The 15,340-nt window shown below is 31.9% G+C and overlaps 1 protein-coding gene across 1 annotated transcript; it reads right to left on the bottom strand.

Annotated features, from left to right (window-relative positions):
* Window positions 1-14,309: 14,309 nt before the first annotated feature.
* LOC132953627 (zinc finger protein ZFP2-like) lies at window positions 14,310-15,017 on the bottom strand. The gene has a single exon (XM_061026003.1). It carries the CDS (start codon window positions 15,015-15,017, stop codon window positions 14,310-14,312), a length of 708 nt encoding a protein of 235 aa, XP_060881986.1.
* Window positions 15,018-15,340: the final 323 nt, after the last annotated feature.

Genomic DNA, 15,340 nt, shown 5'->3' with positions numbered 1-15,340 from the left:
CCCCGCCATAAGAGCGACGTACATTAATGTAACATATTGTCATTTTTATAGCTGTTGATGTTTTACTATAGGTAGGTATCGTCGTTATTATTAAGACGTACATTTTACGCTTCAAACTATCAAAACTAATAATAATAATAATATATATTATTGACAATGATGTGGCCGTGTAGGTAGCTTATATATCTACCTACATCGCGCAAAAACGAGCTTCATCGTCGTCGTGTAACATATTATGAATTATAATAATAATAATAATAATTCTATAATATAATGCGACGCATGAATTATATGTACGCGTATTTACGCAAATCGTATCATTATATTATTATTATTATCGGTGTCGTGGATACGATTTTTTCCTGGGAAGTTCATTCGCATAAAAACTGTAATTTGCATGAATATTTGAAAATATACAGGCACTTATACTTAAAATAACAGATAATTTCTGGATTTTTAAATAAATTGAAGATCCTTTACTCATTAAACTTATGACACTACCGTACCTCTGTTTAAATTTGTAATCGTGATTTATTTTTTGTTTTCAGTGGGGGGGGGGGGGTTAAACCCCTTACAATGACGTGTGTGGTAGGACGGTAGGTACTGTTCTTTGATTACACTTTTTACTTTATTTTTGGTTCTTTTTCTATTGCATATTCCATACAGTGTTTTATCTTTCACTACAAGTTTTCAGAGTTTAGGGCTTGACGAACATACTTGATATGGATAATGTGCCTTGTTGTTATACTCACCACACACGTGATTGGATGCGTTACCGTGCCAAGTTGGTCAAATCGTTTAGGGTTGACGGCGGTCACCCATCCGACGCAAAATGCGAGCGGCCAAACATGGAGTGTCATCCACTCGGACACAACATATGCACAAATAAAAAACCATTAATACCAACTGTCAATTTACCTCGTTCGACGGTGTATATGGAGCTCAAGCATTAATTAATTACTGTTACCTATTATTGATTTATAAAATAACTATAAGTACCTATACAATAATATATGTATTAATGTATTATTTTAAAATCAAAAGCCGTACCATATTGTTGAAGGTACATATGTCCTAAACTTTGACCTAACAGACCTACTTAACCTACAATATACTATTATAAGGCTTGCTGAAGTTTGTAAGTATATAAAACATATTATAGATATATCATAGCTGCTCTAACTGTATCCAATATATACTCATCAATTAACTACAAATTACTCAAATATTTTGCGACAACAACGCTTAACTATTATAGGTGCGATAAAATAATTAGTGTTCTGTTATACGCGTGTAGCAAAAGCCTTTGCAGGTGTGTTTAACTATTACATTATTGCATGTTATAACTACAGATTTCCCACGCACAAAATATTGTTATAATTAATATTTTATTTTCTAACGACTAAAATATAATATTTTGAGTGTTTCCCCCTCGTATTTTTTATGTGTATGAATACAAAATATGCGTCTGCACTCGAGATAAATATAACGTACATAGTACTATAAATTATAGTAATTCAATTATATCTACCTACGCAATGACGCGGTAAATTATTGAAAATTGTTATTTTAGTTATTTAATAAAAAAAAACTGCAGTGGCACCGGATAACATTTATTATGGTCTGGTTACAAAACCACCAACCCAATTGCATTCACTACCTATATATAATATTACCACCGGGTACTTCACTCCCACACCACTTGGACGCATACAAATACATTAGATTTAAACTTATTACATTTTTGTCTCACATAAGTTTCTGTAAATAGGTACCTATAATGTATTTAAAAATCATAATAATAGTATTTCTAATATTTTATAAAGCTTTATTATCATGATGACTTTTTGGTTATTATTTAACATTACTGGTTATTACAATAATTATACAATATACAATTTATCAGAATAGATTTTTAAAGTTAAGGTTGTTAGTCTTTGCTATAGAGGTGAATATTTAACTGTAAAGTAGATCAGCAATTTTCCTGTATCAGCTGCAACTATATCTGTTTCACACTTTTACATAAGTAATATGAACATCAGATCTTCGAGACCATTTTTTGTCAATGTAGATCTTCATCTTGATTTTTAAAAAAAAATGAACTTTGAAATGATACTTCGGGTGAGATACTTTTATTTTCTATCAATCGAAGTGCTTTGAATTGTTCTTGGGAAAACTGCGGAAGAATTTTTAACTGAAAGTAAAATAAAAATATTAGGCGCAAGTGTTTTAATTTTCATGACCATAAATAATATGAATAACATTTGAATCGGCATAAAAGATTTCGTCGATCGTTTATTCGAAATATCAATTTTGGTTTTCCCAACATTATTATTGAAATTCAAAATAATCGTTTTATTTATTTTACCGTACTACTGCGTGAGGTAGAAAGTCAGCAAATAGTATTTCGTTTTCGATTTTCGGCGAAAAGCGTTTTCACAAATACTACAACAGTGGACTTTATTTGAGCGGTAGAAAGCGAAAAATCGTTTTTCGACAACACGCAAACAATAATATATAATAATAATATAATATAGTACGTTCCTCACGCAGTTTTTAATAATAATAATGGAAGCGCCGAAAACGGTGTCTACCGCAGACATAGGACTAACTTAGCTGCAGTAATAGTATGGTTTACATAATTCATTATTTTTCGTGAACAACTTTGTACTGTGTAGATAAGAACCATTTGAAGTTTTCGAAATCACGTCTTATGTCACACAAAAAGTCTGCCAAGTATGAATTAAAAAACGAACATTTCCGACGTTTGGTCGAGCGTTCTGTATTTTATTATTTTATAATAATTATTATTATCATGTAGATACATTTGTTATAAATCAATAATAAACATAATATATAATTTTACTATCGAGTCGGTTTCCAGTGCGTATTACGACCGCGCGTGCAAGTCGTAATGAAAATGTCATTTTATAGTGTGGCGCGTATATTTACACAGCTGTCGAAGTGACCTTTTCGCAGCCACAGGCGACGGGCCTTACGCATATAACAATAAATAAGTCGTCTTTCACGATGATACAGTTTCATCAGTGACTCATATTATATTGTATAAAATGAGTCGGCAGCAATTTAATTATCGTCGTTCGTCGGTTTTCATAATATTATTATTATTATTAAAATTACTATCAAAAATTAATTTATAGTAAGCTCGAGGATTTAAAACTCTCGAGAAAACGTAAATATAGCGAAGCATATATTATATATTATATTGAACACAAAACGTTGCCGTGTTAGTATGTTACGTAAAACACCAGATTAGAATTTGTAATACTAATTATGTGGACTAAACTATATACGAAAGTGACGCGTACCTATGTAGGTAGTGTAGTAGGTATAACATTTTAATTCAATTTTACGACTTAAGATTTCATTCGGTCGATATCAAAATACAAATTAATTTCAACAGTTATCTATATCATAGTTTTACATTTTATTTGGCTTAACTAGAAGGGGCTATAGAGGAGAGGCATAGCCCCTCCACCCCACAAATCAAGTCTCCATCATGTAATAATTACTTAGTATCTTTAATATCATTTTTTTTCTCACAATTTAGAAATTAAACCCGATCATAATATTGAATTATTTGAATATAATATCAGTTTTATTGAAAAAATTAAAATAAAACAAACATTTTAATTGTGTTTTTTTTGTTACAGTTTTTCTGATAAATGATACAAACACGGACGATGCGAATGAATCTATATTTTCTCTCATATAGTGTTTTACGTCAGTTTAATTAATTTGCCAAATTTAGAATTTTGTTGGCCCAGGTCTAAAAAGATAGTGGACCGTTGGATATAATACATTTTTCTTCCTGACATTGACAATAGTATACTATTATAATAATTATTAGGCTTCCTCGCCGGCGAATCGATAGCCAATAACAATTTAAAGGGTGGAATCGAAAAAAACTCAAATGGATTTACTTTGATACGAAAATAAAAATATAGTCAAATTATTTATTTATAAATAACTACCTTTATTGGTACGTTCAAAAATGTCATTCAGATCAGTCAAAGTACAATTAAAATATAATATATATGGAAATCAAATCTAATTACATAACAGAGGTTGTTTTAACCTAGTTAAGTCATCATAGAAAACACGAAACCTGCGTGTATTTAATGGTTAACTGTATTTAGCATTATATTAATTGGAACGATTTAACTGTAATTTTGGCAGTAGGAAAATGTACTAAACGTTTGTGGGACACACGAGTATCAAACTAAATTGAGATTTATAGGTAATTTTAAGTTATAGATTATAGGTACTTATATACTAGTACAGGTATATTTAGTTTCGTAACAGATACTTTGTAGAACATATTATTTTATATTTTTCCATGGTTATCACTTATCAATAGTTATAATAAAAAAAAAAGTTAAAGTCTCAGATATTTTTTTTCGGTTCACCCAATCACGATCACCTTGCGAATTCCCACGCACGCTTTCGAGTCTCGTCCGACGTACCAACTGATCGAATTAAATTAATATGTCGTCATGTGCCAAATGACAAATATTATTAAAATCTAATTCAAAACTCAATCCAATAAAGTCAATTCCAACTCCGGACATAACGTAAAATGGTAAGACGGCGTGGTCCCGCCGGCGGCGACGATTATTGGAGCCATAACTGTTCCGTGTAAGCTTCTCATCATAGCTCGTGGGCTGACATACGTCTTTGGATTTAAAAAAAAACAAAACAAATATTATATTTGTCTCGTGGTGTGATGATGTATGTACCATAGAGTTTTCACTCTTCGAGTCGTTGCAACACAACCGTAAGGCATAATCACAAAATATATCATCATGTCAATCGATTATCTGCACGTCGATGAGCATAAATAATAAGCATTTCTATAAGATATAGTATATATCAGGAGTGACCAGCGATACGAGAGTGGCGATCCTCACAATATATATATAATGAAAATTAATATTAAGAGCAGGAAAAAGAATAATACCTATTTATTATTATTGTAATATTAGTAAAAATATTAAGGCAACCCGTGTCTGGCCACCTTTGATACCTATATAAGGTACCGAGGTGTAACAAAAAACATTGTTGAAATAAGACAGTTGAAATAACTTTTGTTCTAACCAATATTTAAACCATTTTTTTTTTGTTTTTTAAATATACCTATATATATTTTATACTTTATAGAATATAGAAGCTTGGGATACAAATAGTAGGGTATACCCATTTATTATTTGTAATTTTTAACACTTGTGATTTAAAATTTTAAATTGTATCAATTTTTTTGGAAAAAATAAAAACAACCAATTTGTAAATCTAATTTTTAGACAAATTTTGAGGGTAAAAACGTTTGTTAAGGCAAATAGTTTATTTTTAAAATTTTTTTTTATAATACAAAATTTTTTTAGAGTTAATTATTTGAAACGTTATAAATTTTTTCAAAATATTTTCTTTTTGGGAATTTCCTGATATATTATTTAGCATCCATATAATTTTCTGAATTGTTTTCATACGTGTAAATTGTGTCGATTTTATTTTTATTTGTCAGGTTTTCCTATTGCACTGTGCGTATATCTGTAGTATTAGACTCGACGGCATCATAAATTTTCCAATTTTAATGTGACGGGTACTTACTCGTGTGTACACGTATTATATAGTATTATATTGTACAAAGTTATTACAAAACTACATGTTTATGAACACCAACGATCATATTAATATTAAATCTTTAACTGCCACATAGTGATTTTGGCTCGCACAGTGCACAGATGATGTACGCTATATTTTTCTCTCTTCCCTCAACTATAGAGTCGTTTCAACACACAATCATTATAGGCTTAATCGCAAAATATATTATCATTATAAATCGATCGATTATGCGCATTTCGATGAACATATTATTATAGGTAATACATTACTAACACAATATATAATATCAGACTCGACGTAAAATGCGCCAAGTTTAATATGACGTGTACCTACCTACTTATAGGTACTCGTGTGTTCACGCGTATTACATATATTGTACACAATTATTACAAAACCGACGTGTTTATGAACACATACGATTATAAGACTACATCTTTAAATGAGCCTATATAATATGATATTATTATATTATAAATTAATTATTAGTATATAATATGGCCGCTATCGAGAGTTTCGCAACGCATAATACATGAAAACAACGTCATAATTATTGTTGTAATAATACGCTGCAGATGACGCGTCACGAAAAACACACTTTATTTTCCTCAAACGAGCGTCTTTGGAAACGAAAATAAAATCTGAACACGTACACCCACCACTACCTAGGTACGGGTTCTTGCCCGCCTACGTATGTGCTGTCCATTGAACGTCTACATTAATTAGTGATTACACATTTGCACGACTCTGAAATTCGGTGCCGTACCCAGGAATTTTTTTTAAAGGGGTGGGGGCCAGTGGGTCCGAAACCAATAATTAAAATTATTTTATTAATTGGTCTCTTATACAAGGCAGTATATATATTATACAGTAATAGGCACATAATATATTATAATATACCAAATGTATTATATAGCTGGTATATTAAATAGCAATATTGTACCAAATTGGAACAAAATAAAAAGGTTTGGTAAATTAAATTAATTTAATAAAATATAAAATATTTACCAAAATAAATGAACATTATATAAATGCGTAGTTACGTGAGTACGTCTGGGGCAACAGTTCTTGAGAACTTTGATAGTATTTCAGAATCAGTTATATGTACCCGCCCTTAATTCTAAAAGGTTTGGAACCTACGTATGTTGGTTTGGATATTACATGTGTCTGCTACAATATTGACGACATTGTTTGATTTCGGAGGTGACCAATTTCTTAGTGGACTTTAATTTATTATTGTGGATTTTAAGTACGCACATCGTATGTATTATTAGCTGAGTGTAATGTCAGTGTGTATTATCTTTTATTCATAAAATTCTAAATTTTAAATAACTTTAATAACAAATAAAAAAATTTTTCAATATTCGATGGTAAGTAAGTATGTGTTTCATAACTTAGGTCGTCGTTAAAATATATATATATTTATATAACCATGATTAAATAATGGTAAAAAATGATTTGAATTTTGAAAATACATTAATATTACACTAACAGACTAAACAATTAATTTTTTTTTTATTTTAAAATCCATTACCGACGAAAAGTATTTTGGCTATTATAGCGTGCCAATTAAATGTGGATCACCTCGCGCACGAATATTATATTGAGCAGGTACCTACCTAATAGTATAGGTATTATATAATAGTAGTATATTGTACGAGGTCACGCCAACCAATCACAACGATAAATCCGTCGAAATTTCAAAATTCGCTTGTGCGTATACGCAGTAATATCATATTAATAGCGCTGCGTCGACATAATATCCAAAACCGAAACGGACGTTCGAGTTTATAGGTTCGCAGAGTATACGTCCGGTCATTACATAAATCGGCAGAGAATTTCACGGACGTAGGTAGACACGTCGTTGTCGTAATACCACGAGCGAGTCCTTCACCTTCACATCGCGACGGTTTTAAACGTTTTTATATTTTTTTTTTTTGTTCTCCGCGAGCATTATATTATATTGTAATTTGATTCCCTGCGGATACATGCTGGGGATGGGGGGGGGGGGGGTCGCGGGTAACGCATAAATGCATAATATACTTTTTGTAAATGTTTAATTATGTAGGTTAATATAATATTATAATGAGTAATAATACATTCAAAGAATCGATGTAGGTACGTTTCCTACAAGCCCTATCCCAACCACCACTTGGCATTTTTCCAAAATATTTTCATGCAAATATTTGGAACGTAACTTTTACGACGATTTTTTACGACCACATGCGAGATTTTAGCAAAAACCATTTAGAATAAATATAGGTAAATTGATCCTCGAGGTGGTTCACAAATAATTATAGTTTTTGATTCGCCACATACACATCGTATCTGATGTGTGTAAACTGAAAAAAAGTTTTAAATCAAAATAATGACAAAATAAAAAAAAATATTTCTATTGGTGGTTACTATATTATGTTATCAACTATTATAATACCTCCGCGAAAAATATTGACTATTCCGCAATCAGTTATTTACAAATCAATTTAACTATAAAAAACACAAATATTGAAGATGCTTAGTTTTTCCGAAATGCGTTTACAACGATGAAATTGTTGGTCAAGTTTACAGTCGAGCAGCACAAACCAACTGGGGCGTGTTCATGGCTGAAAGGGGGGGGGACTACCCCCTTTGCATATTTGTATCATAAACAAAAATGTATGATGAAGCGATGGTAGTATATTTACCGCTATATAACGTGGTCTAAGAATAGTCAAAAATCCATATCCTTCCATTAAAAAAGCTGGGGACACTACTGATGTAGCCTGCAGTTCAGCAATTGCGTTTGAATCCGCCTTTATAGAATTAATAGCTATGTGACATTATTCGAAGATATTTAAAAAACCAAAAAACTTAATTCATATTTTTATATGAATTATAGTTATATTAGTATCCATTTTAAATCAATAATTACAATAACGATAATAATTATACTCTAATTATACACGTAACGATCAAAGTTGCGGTGTATAATAATTTATTATATATCGGCTATATATTTGTACATTCTGCAGTAGTGCATACCACTTAAGAGGATGTCACCGTGAACATTTGTATACCTCTAATAGTCTATACGTCCTAATACGAACTTTGTCCAATATATTCTAAAAACGTGCCAATATTTTAAAGGGGGATTTACTTCAAATGTATAATATATATTATGCAACGTTGCGCTAAAAAATATTGAGTTCTTACCCTATTTTCATTTTTTTTTTAAATACGATTAGGCTATATTTCAAATAACACAGCATAACGTATTAAGTTTTGTTTACTAATAACGAGTTCAAATCGAGATAACGAGCATCGAGCCGATGTAATAAAGTTAGCATAAATAAACGTCTACTGTGCAATTGATTATTAATAATGTTATAATATTATATAGTTGAATAGCAGTAATTAATTTAATATGTTTACATAATGAAATTATGGTATTAACCTTTTAGTTTTATAAATGATAATCATTTGATGTAGTCACGCTATGACAGTAGTCGTTTATCATCCTAATATTATAATTGGCATGCCATTACAAAAGTCATGTTATTGCCGACTATGCACTGATAAAATATAGTATTTATATTTTATAGATTCGGTCGTATTGGTATGAAATGTAATTATAGGTTTGTTATTTACATTTGCAGATAGAATCCAATGGATCAACATGATAATAATGTCTGACGAATGACCGCCAGTAAGGACTTGATAAAATTCATTTTTAATAACTCAATAACACATTAACATAGTAAACTTGTAAAAGGTGTGCGGTCCGGGCCGATAAGTTAGGTACGATACTTGAGTAATATTTTGAAAATAGGCTCCGGTTTGAATACACAAATCCGAAAATGGTTGACTTGAAAAACTTAAAATAAGTTGTTTATTTTTACGAAATATTATAATGTGTCTAAGTATTTAATGATTGATTATCACAAATTGTTTTTCCATCTATAGTATAATCCTCAGAAACTATTTAGTTAAGAAAATTAAAATGTATGTAAACAATCATATTATATTCAAGAATGGAAAGTTGATTAATTATAATGTTTTCTAATTAATCTTATTAATTTATGTGATTATTTTGTAAATGGTCAATAAGGGGGAAAAGTTTAACAGTTATTTTCATGATTAAATAATTAAAAAAAGTTATTAAACATGTAATAACTATCATTAAATTTTACAGTTAATTCATGCCAAACCAAATTTAGTTTTTAAACTCGTCAATGCTCTAGCCTGATAAATCAAAAATAATAATTTAATTAATATAAGTCGTACAACTTCGGAATTTAAAATTTAAATGCGTTCATAAATAAAAAAAAAGTGGGTAAGTGGATGTCGTTCTGATTTACAGTAGGTTACTAGTTAGTCAATGTATAATGGATTGTATTAAACTTAAATTCAATAATATAATATATTTGTATAAGAAAAACAATTCTGAGCGGAGATGGTTTTTTTTTTTTTTTATTGATCTTGAGCCCGGCAGCTGAGGCCATTAGCTATTTTTAGTTTTTACTGTAGGTTATTAAAGTCGGTAGGGGGATGAACACGTATGTGTTTAGTTTGGCAGAATTTATGATTGGGCACCCGTAGGTATCTGCCATGCCCGGGTGGGGGATGGCGATACTTGTTCTCCGGACACCGTGACTTGTCCGAAGAAAAATGCCGCCCATGGCCTAGGAATCGAACTCGGGTCGACTGTGTCGCAGCCGACGCCTTAGTCCGCTCGGCCACTCCATCCCCCGGAGATGGTTTGTCAGTCTGGATATTTAATATTATTATTATAATATTAATATTTTTTATTCGTTTCTATGGTGATACACAAAACGTTAGAAATTAAAATCCCGATTTTTTAAATAGCGATTTTTGTAATTTGTCATTAGTTTCTTCCGTGGCATTTTATAATTATTGAGGAAATTGAAAAATGACTTGTTTAAAGTACCATCTTGATTCAATTTTTCAATTAAAAGATAAGATGCCAATAATGTTGAAATCGCAGTACTCCTTCTGGTAAAAATTGTCTATAGAGGATAAAAAAAATAAAAATAAACACCATTGTAAAACCACTAGAAGCTCGCTCAGCTCAGAATCTGAAAGCAGGTATGTGTAGCGGAGTGGAGTAGGTCAGTGGTGGTGGAAGTTTATCCATCTTCCCTTCGGTCATTCGGTTAACTGTGACACGTGAAAACATGTCGAAGGTACATTTATAATTAGTACCTAATATTATTTATTTATATATTTAATATTTTTTCATAATTTAATGGCACACAGGAAAAAAAATAATTTTTTGAACGTAATTTTAGATAAATTTGCCACCTCTGCCCGAAAAAAATGATTTGGGGACAATGCCCTAATTTTATTTACGCAGTAGTTTTTTTTATATTATAAAGGAGTCATGTTTTTACATAAATTAGTTGATTTTATATGCATAATTTAACATAACGTTCAAGTGTTCAACCCAAAATTTAATCAAACTTACAAGTCTAATAGGTACATAATCGTTCTGTTATATTTATAAATGATAAGTAGCTGATATTAAAATGATACTAATAATAAAATATTTATTTTGATTTAAGTTTAAAATAAAAGTCAAATTCAAATGCATAACAATTAGTTTAAACTTGATTTATATTGTATTATAAAATACGTGCTTACATTTTTAAACCTAAATTTGACAAAATTATCATCGTTTGTATGCAGCTTTTTCCTCAAAACACCAAGCAATACAATTAATCCTAAAACTTATTCTATATAAACATAAAAAAAAATTACACAGATCTTTCAAACCAAATAAAAAAAATTTAAATACTTACCTACCTTTATATTAATATCTAGTTAATACGTTTAATTTCCATAATATACTACAGGTGTAATCTATATAGTGTTAAAATTGTTTACCCGATCAAATACATAAAAATAATCTTTTTACTAAATTTAGTGGTAGGTACTTCTAGTGTATTTGTACATTTGTGAAATATATTTCATAGGTGTAGTATGTATGAAGTTATCAATTTACAAAGGTAAAATAAAATTAATTTTCCTAAATCAGGATTAGGATATCAGTCTAACACATACGTCACACGTATAGAATATGGCGAGTGTGGCAGCAATTCTTTTAAAGGTACACTCATTTATCAAAAAGTATTAACGTATTTAGGAATATTATTTTTATGTGGTTCAGAGGTTGTAACTTGTTATTAAAAAAATAATTAAAAAGATAGGGATTAACATTATACTTACATTAATGTTATTGACCTTTCTGAAAATCTGTTGCTGCGAAGGCAATGTGGACGTGATATCATAATATGCTCTATATATCACCTATACATATGTTATTAATGCATCAGAATTTATTGAACGGTGTTTAAGTTCACAGGAATACCAAAACAGGTAACAATTGACTAAAATAGAATAAAACAAGGAATTACATTCAATGTAGGATATAAAAATTCGAAAGGACAGGTACATTGAAAATATGCGTATAATGATAATATTGTAAAAAAATTCATGCAACGCAACTGTGATGAACAATTTCAAATTATTTTTTAATGCACTTAACACAACATGCACACTATACAATAATTAATTATTCATAGAAGAGAAAAAATGAAAAAGTGTTTTTGGTATGGACATTGAAAAAACAATAAATTACAACTCATCGTCAGCGAACAAAAAAAATCAAAATACAAGCGAACAGCTATATGATAAAACCAGAAGTCAGATCGTAGCTTTGTGTGAACCACTTATCTCATATGTCTCTCTGATACAGCTTATCATCTGTGCATGCATACAATATTTTACGATCAGCTGACCGTTATTGGTAAATTACAAACGGGCACGGGTTCTATCCCGTGTGCAACTTTTGATGTGTTCTCAGATTATTTTTCTGAGCGTACGATTTGTTGCAAACGTCGCACGTGTACGGATTCTCTCCAGTGTGCATCCGATGATGAACAACCAAACTATTTCTCTGACTGAACGATTTGTCGCAAAAGTTGAACGAGTACGGCTTCTCTCTCGTGTGCGTCCACTGATGCACTTTCAGGCTGTAATATCTACTGCTGAAGAATTGGTGACTTACGTCACAGGAGTATAGCTTCTCCCCAGTGTGCATACGCCGATTCTCATCAGTCTAGATCTATGAGTGAGCGATTTGTGACACACGCCACACGAGGGATGCTTCACTCCGGTGTGAATTGGAAAGTGAACCGAAAATTCGTCTTTATTGGTAAACGTCTGATCACATAACATGTCACCTGGGTACGGATTCTCTTCCTTGTGTCTTTGCCGGTGTACCGTCAGATTAATATTTTCAAAAAATTGCTGAGTCACGTAGCAACGATACTGTAACTCACGTAAGGTCATCTTATCGCTAATGTTGAGATCATTCATTTTAGTGTTGTTTAATCTTCCACATATATTGCTATCACATAAATATTTTCTCAGAGCATGCTATAAATTAGGTACACTGATCAAATTTAACAGTATTGGAATTTATTTATTTGTGTTGTAACTAACTAATATTTTTATTTGGTTGCTAGATTAATCTAGTATTTTGTTTACGGTCTATTAGAATTTACTAACTTCATCAAGTTTTCTAGCCAGTATTGTGATTTTACCATTTAAAATTGTTATATAATTATTGGTAATGTTTGGTACTTAATTAGAAAATATTACTATAAATTATGAATCTGGGGTACTTTTATATACCTATTATAAGTTATATAGTAGTTCAGTACCATATTGAATTGATACAAAAGTAAATGACCACTCTGGAGCTGGTATTTTTGATCCGTGCAGATAACTTCAGATAACTGAACTGATGCGATGACTGATCTGCCGTGTTTCACTTGTTAAGTGTGAGACGATGTTCAACACAACGTAACTCGGTCCAAATGTTTGAGTGAGGGGATCAAATAAGTTTTAACGAACAGATACAAACCAGGATTGGAGATGGTTACTCAAAAGTGTGTATATAACGTGGTTTACAGATTAGAACAAAAAACATGACACAATTTAAATTTTAAAATATCTTTTAACTTGCGGGCTGAGATAACAACAGTCGTAGACATAATAACCGGTGACGAGCGTCGGGTATAAAAATAAATGCATATCATTACCTATATGCTAATATATTGCTGCATGGGTAAAGTGGATGTTATAATACGCTCTATACCCCAGCTTAAGTGTTTCATTTGAGACTCGAAACTGCCACACAAGAGCGTCGTCCGTTTCACCGAGTACCAGCAATCTGTTCAACGGACCTTTAGACCGACGACCGACGGCCAACGTCGACACCATCAGGACTGTGATATATAGCTGCTACCGACGTCTACGAGCCGTGGCAATCACCAGCACCGGTATGAATTTATCATTTGTTTTTTCAATGCACTTTGCATTACATATTTTATATTATAATATCTTAATATTTTAATAGAAAACAAAAAAGATAAAGTATGTTGGTTATGGACATTGAAAAAAAAAAATAAGAATCCATTATCAATTGTCCACTACAAGAAAAAAACGCGCAGAAGCTATATCATTAAATCATAAGAAGCTGTCATCACTTCGTGTGAACGACTCATCTCTCATAATACGTCTCTCTGATACACCTTATCCTCTGGACATAGAATGGTGTAAATACAGTTGGCCGTTGTTGGTGAATCACATACGTCAAATAGCTTCTATCTCGTGTGCGTCCGCCGGTGCACTGTCATATTATTTCTAAATGTGAACGATTTTCCACACACGTCACACAGAAATGCCTTCTCTTCCGTGTGCGTCCGCCGATGCGTTGTCAGATTGACACTTTGAGAGAACGATACGCCACAGACATCACACTTGTATGGCTTCTCTCCCGTGTGCGTCCGCTGATGTGTCATCAGATTGAAACTTTGAGAGAACGATTTGTCACAACCATCACACGTGAATATCTTCTCTCCCGTGTGCGTCCGCCGATGTGGTGTCAGACTGACTTTTTGAGAGAACGACATGTCACAGACATCACACTTGTATGGCTTCTCTCCCGTGTGCGTCCGCTGATGTACTGTCACGGTGACTTGTTGAGAGAACGATTTTTTACAAAAATCACACGTATACGGCTTCTCTCCCGTGTGCGTCCGCTGATGTAATATCAGACTACACCTTTGACTGAACGACTTGTTACACTCATCACAATGGTGCGGTTTCTCTCCTGTGCCCGTATTCCGATGCACTTTCAGGCTAAACATTCTATGAGTGAACGGTTTGTCGTACACGTCACTCGAGTATGGCTTATCTTGCGAGTGTATCCACCGATGTAGTGTTAGATTATTGATTTGAGTGAACGCTCTTTTGCAAACCTCACACGAGTACGGTTTTTCTTCCATGTGAGTTCGACAGTGGACTGTCATTTTACCGTTTTTGGCGATCTTCTAATCACACACATTACATGGGTACGGCTTCTCTCTCATGTGAGTTCGCCGGAGTGCCATCAGATTAATATTTTGAAAAACATTTTTTCACTCATGTCACACCAGTACTGTATCTTGCGTTCGTTCTTACACTGCTAAATTTGAGGTCGTTTATTTTAGTGTTGTTTATTTTACATATTATATTCTCCTGTCATATGGTCTATTTTCTCGGACCACGATACAAAAGACGTTATTCGTGCTCTTTTACCACTATTGAATTAAGCAACGCTTGAATTAAATTTTTTATGCTATAAATTATAACT

Source organism: Metopolophium dirhodum, chromosome 1, assembly GCF_019925205.1.
Source record: "Metopolophium dirhodum isolate CAU chromosome 1, ASM1992520v1, whole genome shotgun sequence".
Taxonomy (NCBI): Eukaryota; Metazoa; Arthropoda; class Insecta; order Hemiptera; family Aphididae; genus Metopolophium; species Metopolophium dirhodum.
The sequence above is the reverse complement of the archived record's forward strand: the minus strand, read 5'-3'. Positions and strand labels throughout refer to the sequence as shown.